Here is a 16674-nt window from a genome sequence, read left to right on the forward strand (position 1 = left end):
TCCCACCACAGAGGAAGGGCCGCGCCGCCCGGCTCCTCACCAGGCTGACCGGGGCCCAGACAGAGGGGCAGCCGGGCGCTACTAACCTGGCGGGGACAGGACTCCGGGTCTCTAGGAGATACAGCAAACGGAACCAATAGGCAAGGTGTCTGAGGCCAGGAGGGAATTGGGGGCAAACAGCCGACCCCGTGAAGCCGGGGTGTGCCCATGGTGGGAGGAGGGCGGCAGGCGGGAAAGCTTCGTCCCGCTCCCCAGAGGGGCCCTGAGAGCCCCGGGCCCACAGGCGTCGCTGCCCCACGGCACCGTCCGAGCTCTAAACCCAGACCCGACAATGGGAACACCAGAGGACCCAAAGTGGGGGAACGTGCAGAAGAAGCCCTCCAAACCCAGAGAGGGGGACGCCACAGAGGTCAGAGAAAGGCCCCAGTGTTCAGCGTTTCAAACTTGAAAGAGCAAAGAACAGAAAGTAAGAAAGAACGGATGCCTGTCAGGACGCTGCGCTTGGTGTGGGACACACATCGCCACCGCCGTTATGACTGTGTCCGGTACGGTCACAAACCCGCCTCCCAACTGAGGAAACTGAGGCAGCCTGAGAGGCAGGGCTGGGCTCCAAGCTCAAGTCCCGATGCCACCCCCACAAAGGGCACCACGACGGGACCTGTGAGACACATGGAGATCAGACACATAAACCAGACGGAAAGTGCCGACCCCGAAGAGAGGAGCCACTTGCCCAGTGACAGGACCGCAGATGTGACAGCAGCCCTGTGGCTGAGTCACAGCTGAGTCACGGGGAGAAACCGGGCAGGGAGTGGCAGGGCAGCCCAGGGCCAAGTGCGCCCCCCTGCTGGCTCCACAATTCCCTGAGCCTGAGGCAGGGAAGGAGATAAGAGAAAAGAAAGGCAGCAGAAAAGTGACGACAAATCCCAGCCTTTCCCTTTTCCCTGGTGGAACGCAGGCCTGGAGGCCAGAAACCTAGGGCCGGGTCGGGAACCTTCTGGTTACTGTGAGCCACGGCGCCATCTGCTGGCGACATCGCAGAAAAGCAGCTGGGCCCCTGCTCTGGCAGCAAGGCCGCAAGGGGCCCCGCGGCCCAGGGTCCTGCGTGACTGGAAAGGCCAGCAGGTCACCCGTGTGCGGCCCGACTGCCGGAGCCTCCCTGTGCTGGCCCAGACCCACAGCAGGGGCCGCGCCACAGACAAGCGCAGAGGCCACCGGGACACCCGCGCAGAGGCGGGCCAGCACCTCTCCCGTCGGTCTGCATCTCGGCCCTGCCCCCTGCAGCACGGCCAGAGAAAGGCTTCCGGTAGAACCTGGACGTGGGTGCAGCTCTGGCAAGCACAGAAGATTCTTCAGACCTGTGAGCCTCCCTCAGGGCTTGCGGGCTCAGGGTGAAATGCCCACGTGGCTCTGGAGAGCCCACACAGCACCCGGCAAGGCCCTAACCCTTCTCCCCTCTGGACACAACCTCCCATCCTCCCCATGCTGGGGTCCAGGCTGCACTCCTCACCTGACTCTGAGAGCCCTCAGTTTCCCCATCTGTACACCAGGACTAACGGCCCCTATCTCAGAGGACTTCCGTGAGGCTTGAGTAAGAGGCAACGATACACAGCACTGGCACAGCGCCCAGCATCGAGGCAGGGGCCCGGAGCAGAGGCTCCGAGGAGGTTCACTGGAGACGCGAGGGCTCCAGGCACCGCAGGCCGGAACGGGCCCTTAATTCCCCTGAGGTGGCACTAGGCACGCGGGGGACCCGGCCATGGCCCGGGCCTGTGCCAAGTGCTGGGACGCGGGGACAGAGAGATGGGTGCGGCCTCCGCCCAGGATGTCCATTTAACCAAGGCCAACCTCAGGTCTGCTCTCGGACGCCGCGCCCCAAGCGTCGGCCGTGATCGGTGCCCGCTGGGGCCATCAGTGAGCCCAGCCCTGCACCCGGCTCGTGACCCGGGCGCGGAAAACAGAGCACACCGGGCCTCAGACCTCATCAACTGCAGGGGCTGCAAAGAACATAACTGGGAGTGCTATGCCCCCTAAGAAAGGGGCAGGTGGGCGCAGTCCGAGAGGCCAGGGGAGGGATGCCCTTGACCAGGCCACCAGGAGGCGAGCAGGCTGCAGACAGGGACCTCGAGAAGAGAACCGAGAGTGAGAAAGAGAAGCTGAGGGCAGGGACTGGCATCTTCGTGCCAAGAGCACAGCGGCCCGGAGCACTGTGTCGAGAAGGATTCTGAGGATCAGAATGACAAATTACCTTCGTCGGCCAATGACACCCACATGGGGAGGGAGCCGTTCAGACGCTCTCTTGTCACAAGCACGGGCTTCTGAACGGCGCGGTGGCCTCAGATGTTCTCAGTTTCTGAGAAGGCTCCCGTGTGTACATGGAAAGCTGGTCCCCGTCTCTGTGGGAAGCTACCCTTCAGCGGGGAGAGAGGCAGAACCCCACGGGGTTCTCCGAGCCGCGGCTTTCGGCAACGGGTGGGAGCAGACGGGCCAGTCCTGGCTCCTCTGGCAGAACACGTCCAGCGGGGAGGTGCCAGCTCCCCGAAGCCAGAGCCCCCGGGAACGCGGTGACCTACAGCAAGTCGGCGAGGGGGACACAGGACTGGCAACTCTTCCCCGCGGCCAAAAGGGCAGAGCCGGCCCAGCAGCGTCTCCATCGTGCACCAGAGAAAAGCGGCCTTCGCCTGCACGGACAGCAGGTGCGTGGGGAGAGCACAGGGCGGGGCAGCCGCACGACCTGCCGCGCACCCCACTGCCCAGACAGCTGCGGTCCCTCCCAAAGCCCACGGCGCCTGGGCCGCACAGCCTGCACCCGACTCAGCCCCCCGATTCCCGGGCACACCAACAGCATTGACTCCATCCCACCCAACAAGCATACTGAGGTGTACACACGCGATGGTGAGCTGCCCTCGCCGACACGGGCTCCAGAGCCGGAAGACTCCTGAAGCGGAAGGTGAAGGGGAGTCAGTGGAGCTACGGCCAGACCAGAGACCGCGACCCACCCATGTAACGGACACAAAACAGAACGAAAGGTAATCATGTGCAGAGGGGCACCCGGGTGGCTCAGTCGGTGAAGCATCCGACTTCAGCTCACGTCATGACCTCACCATTTGCGAGTTCAAGCCCCGCGTCGGGCTCTGTGCTGACAGCTTGGAGCCTGGAGCCTGCCTCGGATTCTGTGTCTCCCTCTCTCTCTGCCCCTCCCCTGCTTGCAATCTGTCTCTCTTGCAAAAGTAAACACTACAAAACATTAAGAAACGATAACAATCATGTGCAGATTTATCGACATAAAAACCATCTACAGTGTGTTACATTTTTTAAAATCAGAGTAGGGGCCCCAGGCTGGCTCAGTCCATAGAGCCTGCAAATCTTGATCTTGTGGTTGTGAGTTCGAGCCCCACGCTGGGTGTAGAGAACACTTAAAAATAAAATCAGAAAAAAAAAAAATCAGAGTACACACCATATGATAACTCCACCCCGGGTCGGCCGGCCGTGATGACCTCTGGTTGGTGGAACCATGGGGAGCTCTCACTGAAAAGCAGCTTGACGCCTGGTCCAAATTTTTAGAGGAGTATTAACATATTATTTCCATAGCCAGGGAAAGGAAAACCTCAGCTAGGATTTCTCCTGAGCAGTTCAGCAGCAAACTGCAAAGACAGACGTGAAGTCTGTCCGGCAAGGCCACCGGAAATTCTGGAGACCTCCGGCTGATGGCTGTCTTTGGCATTTTGTTAACATCGGTGGCCTCCTCCCTGTCAGCTCCCCCCGATCCCCGGGACACAAAACTGATGGAGGAAGCGACCCTCTCGGCCGTGCCGACCCCAAGCGTCCACACTCAGCTCTCTTTCAGGGACGCCGCGCACTTCCTCACGAGAGGACTCTAAATGGCCGCTGCCCAAACAACCTGCTCACTCGGGTCAAGTTCTCTCCAGGAAGCATTCCTCCCGACTTGTTCAAATTCTGGGAGCTTATCTAAGTTCTAGCTCCACCTCCAGGAATGCCACACTCTGGAGAGGAAGACAGGGGCCCTGGTCTGCAGGGCACTGAAGGCGAGGGGGTGCACGGCTTCTAAAGACGCCCCAGTGCAGGGCGAGGGGGGCAGAGCGCTGCCCCTCGAGGAGCAGGAAGTGTTTGAACTCTACTGCCTTGACTCACGACTGTCCCAGTACCTATTGCTTCAAAGTCTAAATGAAGTGCAAAGACACAAAAAATTTAAGAGTTGAAAGATCTTAGCACTGGGGCGCCTGGCTGGCTGAGTCAGTGGAAGATGCGACTCTTGATCTTAGGGTCATGAGTTTGAGCCCCAAGTTGGGTGTAGAGGTTGCTTAAAAATAAAATCAATCGGGGCGCCTGGGTGGCGCAGTCGGTTAAGCGTCCGACTTCAGCCAGGTCATGATCTCGCGGTCCGTGAGTTCGAGCCCCGCGTCGGGCTCTGGGCTGATGGCTCAGAGCCTGGAGCCTGTTTCTGATTCTGTGTCTCCCTCTCTCTCTGCCCCTCCCCCGTCCATGCTCTGTCTCTCTCTGTCCCAAAAATAAATAAATGTTGAAAAAAAAAATTTTTTTTTTTTAAATAAAATTAAGGGGGAGTCTGGGTGGCTCAGTCTCGGTGTGTAAGTTCAAGCCCCGCATCAGGTTCTGTCTGTGCTTGACAGTGTGGAGCCTGCCTGGGATTCTCTCTCTCCCCCCTCTCTCTGCCCCTTGCTGCACTCTCTCTCTCTCTCTCTCTCAAGATAAATAAATTTAAAAAAAAGAAAAAGAAACAGAAATAGAAAGTCGAACAGAGGTTCCAGGGGAGCTGGGTAAGCGGGTTAGTTTTCACGATCACACGATCACGGGTCACCGTAACAAATTTAATAACAAAGAAAACGTTTGAAATGCTGGGAGAACTACCAAAATGTGACACAGAGACACGCAGTGAGCAAAAGCTGTTGGAAAAATGACACTAACAGACTTGCTTGATGCAGAACTGCCACAAACCTCCCATTTGTAAAACAAAACGAAACACAGGACCGGTGCGCAAAGCACGATAAAGGGAGGTATGCCTCTACACTTACAAGCAGCCAAGATGGTAACGTTTATGGTATGTGTATAAAAAAGGCTTCAAGGGGCGCCTGGGGCACTCAGTGGGTTAAGCGTCCGACTCTGGATTTCGGCTCAGGTCATGGTCTCATGGTTCAGGAGCTGATGACCTTTGCATCTCCGAGGACTTCAGCACAGAGGGAAAGGTAAGGATTGCTGATTGAGAATTTCTCCTGGCGCTGGCTGCAGAGACGGTGCCCGTCAGCCCGCACGCTGGTTTCCACCTGATAAGCTGTCCTGGGTCAGCCTAAGACGGAGGCGACTGATCTGATATTGAGCAACTCCGGTCATTAGTCGAGACTTCAACTCCTCACTCAAACTCCCCAGCACGTGCTGGAAGCTCAGGAATCCCCAAGTCTTCACTCGACAGTCACTGTCCTCACACAGCACAGCACAGCCCAGCCCGGAGGGACCGGGGATCTGCGGAGCACTGCACGGGGAGTGCTCTGGAGTCTGGAGTGGAGCCAGGGAGGCTGTGCAGTGTGGGGCACTCGACCGAAGGGGAGCCTAGGAGCACGGCCTCACTCAACTGCTTGGCCAAGTGTTAGGCTAACCCACGCTCACCACTGCCTGCTGGAGGGGCGTCGACGCTCACTTGGCCGAAGGTATCGGGCCACCTGTTTAGTTAACGCAACACCCCAGTGCGATCAGCGTTTCCAGGAGGTCTTTGAGCCTCCAGCACACGCAGGACTCAGGTTGGCAAGTGCAGTCCCCGGGGAGGCTCCCCGTGACCGCCACTCAAAGCCCATGTGGCTCTACTTTGCAGACAAACCAGCCGGCTTTGATACCTGGGTTCTCCAGAAGGGGAACAGGACGGGCGGCAAGTGTGAGAGGAAGCTCCGGGTGTAAGAGAGACAGTGGAGGCGGCCGTTAAACGCATGGCAGCAACCTGAAGCGACGACGGACATAGCAGGAACCAGGAGGAGGACCCGATACGGTGGGCCCACGGACTCTGGGCACGGCCCAGCCTCTCACCAGCCAACACACCACCACCCAAAGCCAAGGCCGACAGAGAAGTAAGGCGTCTGCGGAGCTGATCACAGACCAGGAGAGAGCCTGGTGATGAACACGTCAGACGACGCTTGCTGGGAACAGACGAGACACAAGCTTGGACAGCAGGAGGGCCCTCCTCACCCAGGAGACCAGGACAACCCCAAAGCCCAACGATATCAAGGGGTGGGGCACGGATGCAGGGCAGGAACTCTCTCACGCTCCGCCAGGGGAAGCAGGGCTTGGGAGAATCACTTTGGAGAGCATTTTGCCATTTTCTTTTTTAAAAAAAATTTTTTTAACGTTTATTCATCTTTCAGAGACAGAGAGTGAGTGGGGGAGGGGCAGGGAGAGAGGGAGACACAGAATCCGAAGCAGGCTCCAGGCTCCCAGCTGTCAGCACAGAGCCCGAACTCGCACACGCTGCGAGATCATGACCTGAGCCGAAGTCAGATGCTTGACCGATGGAGCCACCCCGGGTGCCCCGATTTTGGTGTCTGATAGTGTCACATCTGGGAATCTGGTAGCTGCACAGGGACATTCACCGGGATAGAGGAAACACAGGAAAACAGCCCGAACATCCATCAGCAGAACAGAAACATAAAACGTGACAAATCCATTTGAAGGGTTACTGCGCATAGTGCGTGGCAGGAACGAACTAGCACTAATGAACAGCGGCAGACCTCAAATCCGCGGTGGAAAAAACACAGGCTGCATAGCCACGTGCCAGTATCAGACATTTATAGACGTTACAAACACACAGAAACAAAACCCCATGCTTCTCAGGGGATGTACTTGGGGATGTACTCCTGGGACTTGGAAACCAAACTCACACCGGCAGGTGCAACAAGTCAAGGGAGCTTTGTTTCAATCGATGCATGATTATCTTTTATTTCTGTGTTTTAAGACAGATGCATGATTATCTTTTATCTCTGTGTTTTATTTCTGTGCATTCCAAAGGGAATGCAGAAAAGGCCAGACCTAAAACGACAAATACTGCGTGGTTCCACTTGGGTGAGGTCGCCAGAGTGGTCAGACTCCAAGACAGGGAGAGGGTGGGAGCCAGGGGCCGGGAGGTTAGTGTTTCTGGAGACAGGGCCTCCGTTTTCGGAAGATGAAACTTCCGAGGATGGAGGCTGGTGATCACACAACAATGTGGACCCGCTCGACGCCACCGGATGGGACACTTACAACCAGTTAAAACTGTCATCATTTTTGTTTTGTTTTTTTAAAGAGGGAGAGAGAGAATCCTAAGCAGGGTCCACACCCGGTGGGGAAGCCGACACGGGGCTCAATCCCACAACCCTGGGATCAGGATCACGACCTGAGCCTAAATCAAGAGTTGGACACTCACCCAACTGAGCCACCAGGTGCCCCTTAACTGTTTTTGGGGGGGGGGGTGGCCCTAGGTGGCTCAGTCGGTTGGGCATCTGATTTTTGATTTCAGCTCAGGTCATGATCTCATGGTTTCGTGAGTTCGAGCCCAGCATCTGGCTCCGCAATGGCAGCACGGAGGCTGCCTGGGATTCTCTCTCTCTGTCCCTCCTCGGTTCACCTGTCTCTGTCTCTCTCAAAATAAATAAACTTAAAAAAAAAAAAACAGTTGAAACAGTAAACTGTGCTATGTATATACATCTCACGACGAAAAAGAACGCAGGGCCGTATGACCCGAAATCCAACATACGTATTATTAAGCAAAAAAGCAAAGCACATATCAGAAAGCGCACAGGAGAAAATACTGTGTGTCTGTTCATTTGTGAAAAAAGAAAACACAGAACGAATCACTGAGAACTGACAAGACCAGTTGTCTGAGGGGGGGACGGGGTGGTAGCGAGGCGGAGGGAGGGGGCGTGGGGCGGCGCTTCTCCGAGGCCGCCGTCTGATAGAGCCCTGACTCTGAGCGCCACAGCAAGGCTCGGCTTCAGGTACGGAAACACGGGACAAATACAACCTACCAGGACGCGGTGCGAAGGCAAAATGCTACGTGACACAGCGATAAAGGACCCTGACTGCATGACAAACAAGTGACATGAGCACACTGAAGGGGTGGGGTGCAAAGAACAATCCTGAGTAACTCCGGAAAGCAGGGACCGCGGGGGGAGGCCAAGAGCGTGAATACAGATTATCCTCCAGGCTCCAGGCGGTGGGCTGGCGATTTCCAAACTGCCTTAGGTGTGCGCCCGAGGGCGGAGCGAACCAGCAAACACCCTGTGGATGGTGACACTCAGACTGTTCAACGACAGGGAGGGAGGTCGTGAGGAAGGAAGAGGAGTCTGCGGGAACGGGAACCCCGGGCTGCTGGGCTGGACGAGACGCGTCATATGAACCTGTCTTTGATGTGGATGCAAACGGGCGACGGGGACACACAAATATGGATGTGTGTAAGGACATACACACATCGGGGCGTCTGAGTGGCTCCGTCAGTTGAGTGTCCGAGTCTTGGTTTCGGCTCAGGTCATGGTCTTGCGGTTCATGACACCGAGCCCAAGTCAGGTTCTGCACTGACAGTGCGAAGCCTGCTTGAGATTCTCTCTCTCTCTCGGCCCCTCCCCCACGTGCACAGGGGCATACCCACTCTCTCTCCTAAAATAAATAAATAAACATTTAAAAAAAGAACACGTAGGGGTGCCTGGGTGGCTCGGTCGGTTAAGCGACCGACTTCGGCTCAGGTCATGATCTCACAGGTCGCGAGTTCGAGCCCCGCATCGGGCTCTGTGCTGACAGCTCAGAACCCGGAACCTGCTTCAGATTCTGTGTCTCCCTCTCTCTCTGCCCCTCCCCTGCTCTCACGTGTGCAGGCGCTCTCTCTCCCTCAAGAATAAACATTTTAAAAAATTAAAACAAAGTAAAACAAAACAAAACAGAACACACACACCTCAATTTCCTAGTGCGTCCATAAGGGGGCCTGGAGGCGGTGACACCCCAGCAGCAGTGAGCATACCCCACACCCGGCCTTGGTTTCTAATTCCAGCCTCTAATAAAAGGAGCCAGGCTCCATGAGGAAATGGTGGATTCCAGGGCTGGGCCTGGAATATCTTGTAGTGATAGAAACGTAAGGAAAAGGAAGAAAGGAAGGAAAAGCTCAGAAAAGGAAGGGGCACGTCGAAGGGGGCACAGGACCCAATCTGAAAGAACAGGCCCACGGCCAAATCTGGAACGATCTGTGCAACCCACGAACGGTGTGAGCGTGACAAAAGCCCGCCGAACGAAACGAGTACCCACGAGTCCATGCTGATACAAGTAGATGCTGAGCAAGTAAGGGAATGCGGAGAGGGGACAGGTTCCTTCTCAGAGCACAGCTCCGTTAACAAATGTGGGAGGAATGAAGGAAAAAGACAACCATCACAGCCAGACGTCAAAGTAAAGCAGCTGTCACTAGAAAGATCCATCGGTGGATGCCAAGATGAGCGGGAAAACTCCGACGAGAACCAGGGTATCTGCAGACTCTGTAAGTATCTCCCCACGAGACGCTGCTTCATTCGAAAGGGAATAACGAGACTTTACAGCCGGGGGACCCGCAGACACCAATGAGAAGACGTGACAGCACCCCGTGTCCCTGGCGCACCACGCCGAGGACACGGCGTCACCGTGGGTGACGACGGACATCCTACCAAACACCTGGCCCGTGCTCTGCACAAAGCGTCAAGGTCACGAGAGACCAGGAGAGACCGAGGGCTGTCACGGGCCGAAGGCTAAGACGACGTGACTACCACTGTGACGAGGGCTCTGAATCAAACCCCGGGACGGGAAAGGACCAGGGCAGGCACTGAGGAAACCCTAAGGGTCACTCCTCATCTGGACGACCGCACCGTGGGGACGTGTGCGCTTGGCGGGGGGGAGCCCTCTGCAGTCCGGCTCCGTGGAACTCGACCGTGGGGCAGCGGGAGCGCCCAGGTGAGGCGCCGCCGCGAAAGGGAGCTGGCCCTCGTTCTCATGCCACCTCCGCGGGCGCCCTCTCGCCCCAGGAAGCGGCCGCCTCTGCGCCACGCCCTCGGGAGGAGCCGCGTCACCGGCGCGCCCCCCACCCCAGCCCCGCGCCCACTCACCTCCGGAGCAGGGACTGCTGCAGGCTCTTGCAGGTGGCCAGGGACTCCCCGGTGAACATGTGACACACGACGACGTGCAGGCAGCGCGCCATGAAGGCCAGCACGGCCTCGGGCTGGAGGGTGCCGCTGCGGGACACCAGGCAGAGGCGCTGCAGCGCGGAGCACTGGCTCAGCGCCTGGAAGAACTGGGCGTTGGCGCTGAAGTAGGGCTGCTCCAGCCTGCGGGGAGAGAGGGCGGCGTGAGCCCACGCTGCTGCCGGACCCCCGCGCGGGGCAGGGGGAGAGGGGGAGCCTCTCGCGGGGCGCCAAGCGGGTCTCTGGGAGCCAGACCCAGACCGGCTGTCCCCACGCCTGTCTACGCCACAGTCCCCCGGGGCATCGGGAGGAGACACAGACCCCAGGGCCTTCCCAGCTGATCCCGAGTTGGGGGCAGACCCTGGAGGCCCGACACGACGGGCGAGCCACCGTACAGACCCCAGCCGGCCACTGCCCGGAGCCTGGAGACCCGCACGCTGGCTGGGCTGGCCGCTCGGCACCCCACCCACCTCAAACGCTGACCTGTCGGGCAGGGGGCAGGGAGCCGCGCTTACATGGGATCCCAGCCACACACTACTGCCCGCGCCTGTGACACACAAAGACAGGCTGAGGGCAGTGGAGGGGATCTGGAGGCTGGGGCCACTCCGGCCATGGAAGGGAAGGCGGCAGATCCCTAGTCCTTCCGCCACGGAAGGAGAGGCGACACCGGGCAGGTCCCCAGTCCTCCCGCCACGGAAGGGGAGGGGACACCGGGAAGGTCCCCCCACAGATAGGGGCTAAAGGCAAATAAGAGCCAATCTACAAAACCGGGACCTCGGCCACAGACAACCACGACAGATGGGAAGTGCACCAGGTCCCACCTGCTTTAGAAAGACGGACGAACAGAGGGGTGCCAGAGTGGCTCCGTCGGTTGAGCACCCAACTCTTAATTCTGGCTCAGGCAGTGATCTCGCAGTTTGTGAGTTCGAGTCCCACACTGGGCTCTGCACTGAGCGCAGAGCCCACTTGAGATTCTCGTTCTCTCTCTCTCTCTCTCTCTCTCTTTCAAAATAAATAAAATTTAAAAGAAGTAGGGGCGCCTGGGTGGCTCAGTCAGTTAAATGTCCGACTTCGGTTCAGGTCGTGACCTCATGGTTCGTGGGTTCGAGCCCCATGTCGGGCCCTGTGCTGCCAGCTCGGAGCCTGGAGCCTGCTTCCGATTGTTTCTCCCTCTCTCTCTGCCCCTCCCCGGCTCATGCTCTATCTCTTTCTCAAAAAATAAACATTAAAAATATTTTTTTAATAAAAATAAACATTAGGAGGGGCGCCTGGGTGGCGCAGTCGGTTAAGCGTCCGACTTCAGCCAGGTCACGATCTCGCGGTCCGGGAGTTCGAGCCCCGCGTCAGGCTCTGGGCTGATGGCTCGGAGCCTGGAGCCTGTTTCCGATTCTGTGTCTCCCTCTCTCTCTGCCCCTCCCCCGTTCATGCTCTATATCTCTCTGTCCCAAAAATAAATAAACGTTGAAAAAAAATAAACATTAGGAAGGAAGGAAGGAAGGGGAAGGGGAAGGGGAAGGGAAGGGAAGGAAAGACAAGACACGAAGAGATGGGAGAGCCACAGTGGCTGTCGGACAGGGCCTTGGCACAGGCAGGAAGGAGTGCTGGAGCCTCCAGCCACAGGGATGAGAACAGGAAAGCGGTGTAGAGGACAATATTCCAGAGCCTTCCAGACCCTTCTGCGCACCAGCCGGAAAGCCTAGAGGGCAGACAGAGCGATGCGGTGGGGACACACGGTTGGAGGTGCTGAGGACAACGGACAGGGCAGTTCAGCACCAGCTGGGAACACGGCTGCGGAACCAGCAGATGCCCAGATGTGTGGCAGGACGCCGGGCCGCAGGCCAAGGGAGCCCTCCGGAATGCAAGTCGGAGGAAGAGCAGAGGGCCAGGGGAAGCTAACAGGATTGCGGGGGCTGCCAGGAGGAGGGCCGAGAGCCAGGAGAATGGGAAGAGAGGAGCTGGTGGGAGCTGTGTCCCCCCCCAACAGACAGGTGGCTGTCCTAGCCCCTGGCACCCGTGAACGCACCTTACTTGGAAACAGGGTCTTTGCAGGTGGGACTTCGTTAGGATGAGGTCGTGCTAGACTAGGGGGGCTGTAATCCAGTGGCCAGTTCCTTACAAGAAGGCCATGCAGAGGCACAGCCACACAGGGACACCCAGGGAGAGCGCCATGTGACCGCAGGCGGGGACTGGAGTGACACGGCCACAAGCCAAGGACTGCCAAGCACTGCCAGCAACCACCTCTAGAAGCCAGGGGACATGCCTGGCACAGGGGCTCCATCAGAGCCTCTAGGAGGAACCAGCCCTGCTGACGCCTGCAGCTCAAACCTCTGGCTCTCAGAACTGTACGTGAATCCAGGGCGCTCGGGTGGCTCAGTCGGTTGGGCATCCGACTTTGGCTCAGGTCATGATCTCACGGTTCGTGGGTTCGAGCCCCACATCGGGCTCTGTGCTGACTGCTTGCTCAGAGCCTGGAGCCTGCTTCGGATTCTGTGTCTCCCCCTCTCTCTGCCCCTCTCCTGCTCACACTCTGTCTCTCTCTCAAAAACAAACATTTTTAAAAATTAAAAAAAAAAAAAAAAACCTGTGCGTGAATCCGCTTGTGTTGTGGCGGTTTGTGAGAGGAGCCCCAGGACCCTAACGCAGAGGCCGAGCAGACTCACAGATACCTCCCTGGTCAGTTACACACACGCCCAAGACAACCACGTGAGCAGAGACCAACGTGCGTCCCCCTGTGTAAGACCTTCCCAGAGAAAAACGTAAGGATTATCCCTGGAGAGCAGAGCTCGGCTCCAGAAACTTCCTTATGTCACTGCCTTCAGCAGGACTTCCGTCCATCTCAGATACACACGGTCATCACTTGATGCTTTTATTTTTTTTTCCACTTGATGCCCTTAAAAAGCTTGCTCGGAGCCTCTGTCCCCCTCTTTCTGCCCCCCCCCCCAAAAAATAAATAAACATTTAAAATAGGGGCGCCTGGGTGGCTCAGCCGGTTAAGCATCCAACTTCGGCTCAGGTCATGATCTCACGGTCCGTGAGTTCAAGCCCCGCGTCGGGCTCTGTGCTGACGGCTCAGAGCCTGCAGCCTGCTTCAGATTCTGTCTCCCTCTCTCTTCTGCCATTTTGCCACTCACGCTCTGTCTCTCAAAAATAAACGTCAAAAAAAATTTTTTTAATTAAATAAATAAACAGCTTGCTCCGAGGGGCAGGGGAGTAAAAAAGAACAAAAAGCAGCTCGCTCCGGCTGCCGTGGGGGTGTCGCCGGTCACCTGGCCAGAGCGGCTCCAAGGCTGTGGCAGCACACGGGGAAGAAGCTCGTGGAGGCCCGAGCAGCAGGGCAGTGGCCGTGGCCAGCGGGGGGCCTGGATGGATGATGCGGATCTGGGCCCGTGCGTGGGGAACCGCAGCCCACGGAGGGGCCCGGCAGACAGCGGAGGCCCACAGCCAGCCGAAACCCGCTGCCTCCCGAACGCGGGGCAGGGGGTAAAGGGGCAGAGGACAAGATTTGTCAGGAAGGTGCTTCCCTGCCCCTACCAGGCTTCATCGGTCTTTGGGTCGCCTCCATCTAAACCGGATGACTGACAACAGGACACTGTACAAGGGCGGCCACCCGGCAGCAGGCAAAGTCCTTTCTCCGGGAGCCTCCAAGGCCACCGACGGACTCGAGACAGATGGCGGGAGAGACTCGGCCGGCCCCCGTGGGCAGCCAGGCCCCAGAGACCAAGTGCAGGACTGCGCCCGGCCGGGCTGCAGCCTCCACTGAGAGGACACTGCTGTGCATGCACTGGGTGCCACTGTCCCTCTCCCTAGGACCCCCTAAGTGTCCCCAAGGCCGGCCACGCTAATCCACCTAGCAGCTCCTCCCAGGGCCCAGGCGCCGCGCAAAAACTCCTCACAGAAACCCAGGTCAGACCCGGGAGAGTCTGTCTCTCTGAGTCATGGCCCTGCCTGGGGCAGACGCAGACCCCCCCCCCCCTGCATCCCCCCCTCCGCCAGCGGCTGCCGGCAAGACCTCCATCCCTATGCAGGATCCACAGAGACCTCCCGGCCAGGTTGGTGACCTCCTGGGAGGTCTGCCGACAAGGCGGTAAGCAGTCGTGGACGCTCATAATAAAAGGAGACGTTTCCAGGATGAGCAAGAAATGCCCACCCCCATCCCAACAAGGCAGAGGGTCTGCTCTGGGGACAGAGTGTCCCCATCCAAGCCCCCACGTGGAGGGAGACCCGAAATGCTCTGAATGCAACACCTTCAGAACGGCTGATCCAACCAGGACTGGGTGTAGGGCAGTGGATGGGCACTCCCCAGTTCTCAAAGCCTAAAAAGACCCAATTGGTCATGCACTAGGTCCCCATCACCCCGACACCTGGGGACACTACCAAGTTCCAGGACAAAAGGAGAGAGGTTTTCAAAAAGGGGTCTTTGAGGAAAAAAAGAGCAATCCCAGCTATTTACAGCAGCCACCCGACAGAATACCCCCCAACAATGGAATGTTCTAACCTGAGCTGTGCAGTAGGGGAGCCACCACTCACTGAAATGTGGTTCATGAGACAGGTTTTTAATTTTATTTTATATTTATGGGTGCCTGGAGAGCTCAGTCGGTTAAGCATCCGACTTCGGCTCAGGTCATGATCTCACCGATGGTGGGTTCGAGCCCCAGGTGGGGCTCTGTGCTCACAGCAAAAAGCCTGGTTGGGATTCCCTGTCTCCCTCTCTCTGACCTTCCCCCACTCTCAAAAATAAACACTGGGGTGCCTGAGTGGCTCAATCAGTTAAGTGTCTGACTTCAGCTCAGGTCATGATCTCACGGCTTGTGGGTTCGAGCCCCGTGTCGGGCTCTGTCCTGACAGCTCAGAGCTTGGATGGAGCCTGCTTTGGATTCTGTGTCTCCCTTTCTCTCTCCTCCTGCCCCGCTGGCACGTTGACTCTCTCTCTCTCTCTCAAAAATAAATAAACATCTTATTTTATTTACTTATTTTTTTTTGAGAGAGAGAGAAAAGAGAGAGAGTGCATGCACAAGAGGGGGAGTGGCAGAGAGAGTGAGAAAGACAGGATCCGAAACAGACTCCAGGCTCCAAGCTGTCAGCACAGAGCCCGACATGGGGCTCGAACCCACAAACGGTGACCTCATGACCTGAGCCAAAGTCAGATGCTCAACCGACTGAGCCCCCAGGTGCCCCGAGCTTCTGACTCTTGATCTCCAGGTCACAAGTTTGAGCCCCACATTGGGGGTGGAGATTACTTTAAAAAAAACAAAAAAATGTATACGAGTAGAAATACTACTAAGCTCCCGACACTAACGTTGTGGGGAGGACAGTGGGTCCTTCTAGAGTACGATCACAAGAAGTCTCACGTTCACTCCCCCATCGACAGTGGAGACTCAGGACGTGTGAGGGAAGAGAAGAGTGGCACTCAGTGTGTGGCAGGAGGGAGGGAGCCCCTGGCAGGGCTGTTCTGGGCTCCAATGCTAGAGAAAGGACCCCCCGGGGCAGCCACAGCCATCAGAGATCCGACGCCAGCAGGTGCCCCTTGGCAGAGATGTGAACACGGGCCTCCCCGTGAACCCCCAGACCCACTGAACGAATTTCATCGGTAAGGAAAGGACTCCAAGAGCCGTGAGCAGAGAGCAGTGCCTCTCCGAGAAGCAAAGGTGGCTGTGTGCAGTCCTCGTTTACCCAAAGGAAGGCCAAAGTAACAGCCAAAGTCATGCAGGGCCCAGACGGAAAGCGAATGTCATCCCGGTTATAAGCGTGAATTTTCTGAAAAGTTGACTTTCCTTGAAAAAGAAGCCTAAATACACTATTTCATTCTATCTTTCAAAGGCAAATTATTCTCTTTTTTAAATATTTAAAAAATTTCTCTTTTCAATTTGAGAGAGAGAGAGATGGAGGGAGAGAGAGGAAGTGTGTGCACACGCAAGCAGGGGAGAGGGACACAGAGAGAGAGAGAGAGAGACAGACAGACAGACAGACAGAGAGAATATCCGAAGCAGACTCCACACTCAGCTTGGAGCCTGACTCAGGGCTCAATCCCACGACCCTGGGATCATGACCTGAACTGAAATGGAGAGTACGACGCTCAACCGACTGAGCCACCCAAGCGCCCCTATTCTTCTTCTTTCTTTAATGTTTATTTGCTTTTGAAAGATAGAGTGCAAGCAGGGGAGGGGTGGAGAGAGAGGGAGACGGGGGATCCCAAATGGGCTCTGAGCCGTCAGCACAGGGCCTGACACAGGAGTCGAACCCACAAACCATGAAATCATGCCCTGAGCCAAAGTTGGTTGTTTAACCGGCTGAGCCACCCAGGCACCCCAAAGGCACCCCTACTCTTTTAAAAGTCCTAAGGTAAGCATCCCTTTGCAGACCTGAAAGTGGGAAAACGGGAGGGGCTGAAGTCCAGAACCCTGACCGCGGTCTCTGGCTCGTCCCTGAGGAAGAACAGGCCTGTGGCACTCTGGCCACTAGGTGGCGATGTGGGTCCATGCTACCCACTGGA

The 16674-nt window shown here is 57.1% G+C and overlaps 1 protein-coding gene across 2 annotated transcripts in view; it reads right to left on the bottom strand.

Moving 5' to 3' along the window:
- Window positions 1-16674, bottom strand: part of FBXL18 (F-box and leucine rich repeat protein 18) — a 44704-nt gene that overhangs the window by 10904 nt on the left and 17126 nt on the right. The window contains exons 4-5 of one of the 2 annotated variants that reach the window (XM_043559603.1): window positions 10108-10328; window positions 3448-3761 (exon numbers count right to left, since the gene is read on the bottom strand). In XM_043559603.1, coding sequence (XP_043415538.1) covers window positions 3631-3761; window positions 10108-10328 — 352 coding nt within the window. In that variant the 3' untranslated portion in view covers window positions 3448-3630. Of the gene's footprint in view, window positions 1-3447; window positions 3762-10107; window positions 10329-16674 lie in introns of those variants that run through there. The other variant, XM_043559602.1, reaches the window with a different exon arrangement.

This window comes from Prionailurus bengalensis, chromosome E3, assembly GCF_016509475.1.
Source record: "Prionailurus bengalensis isolate Pbe53 chromosome E3, Fcat_Pben_1.1_paternal_pri, whole genome shotgun sequence".
Lineage (NCBI taxonomy): Eukaryota > Metazoa > Chordata > Mammalia > Carnivora > Felidae > Prionailurus > Prionailurus bengalensis.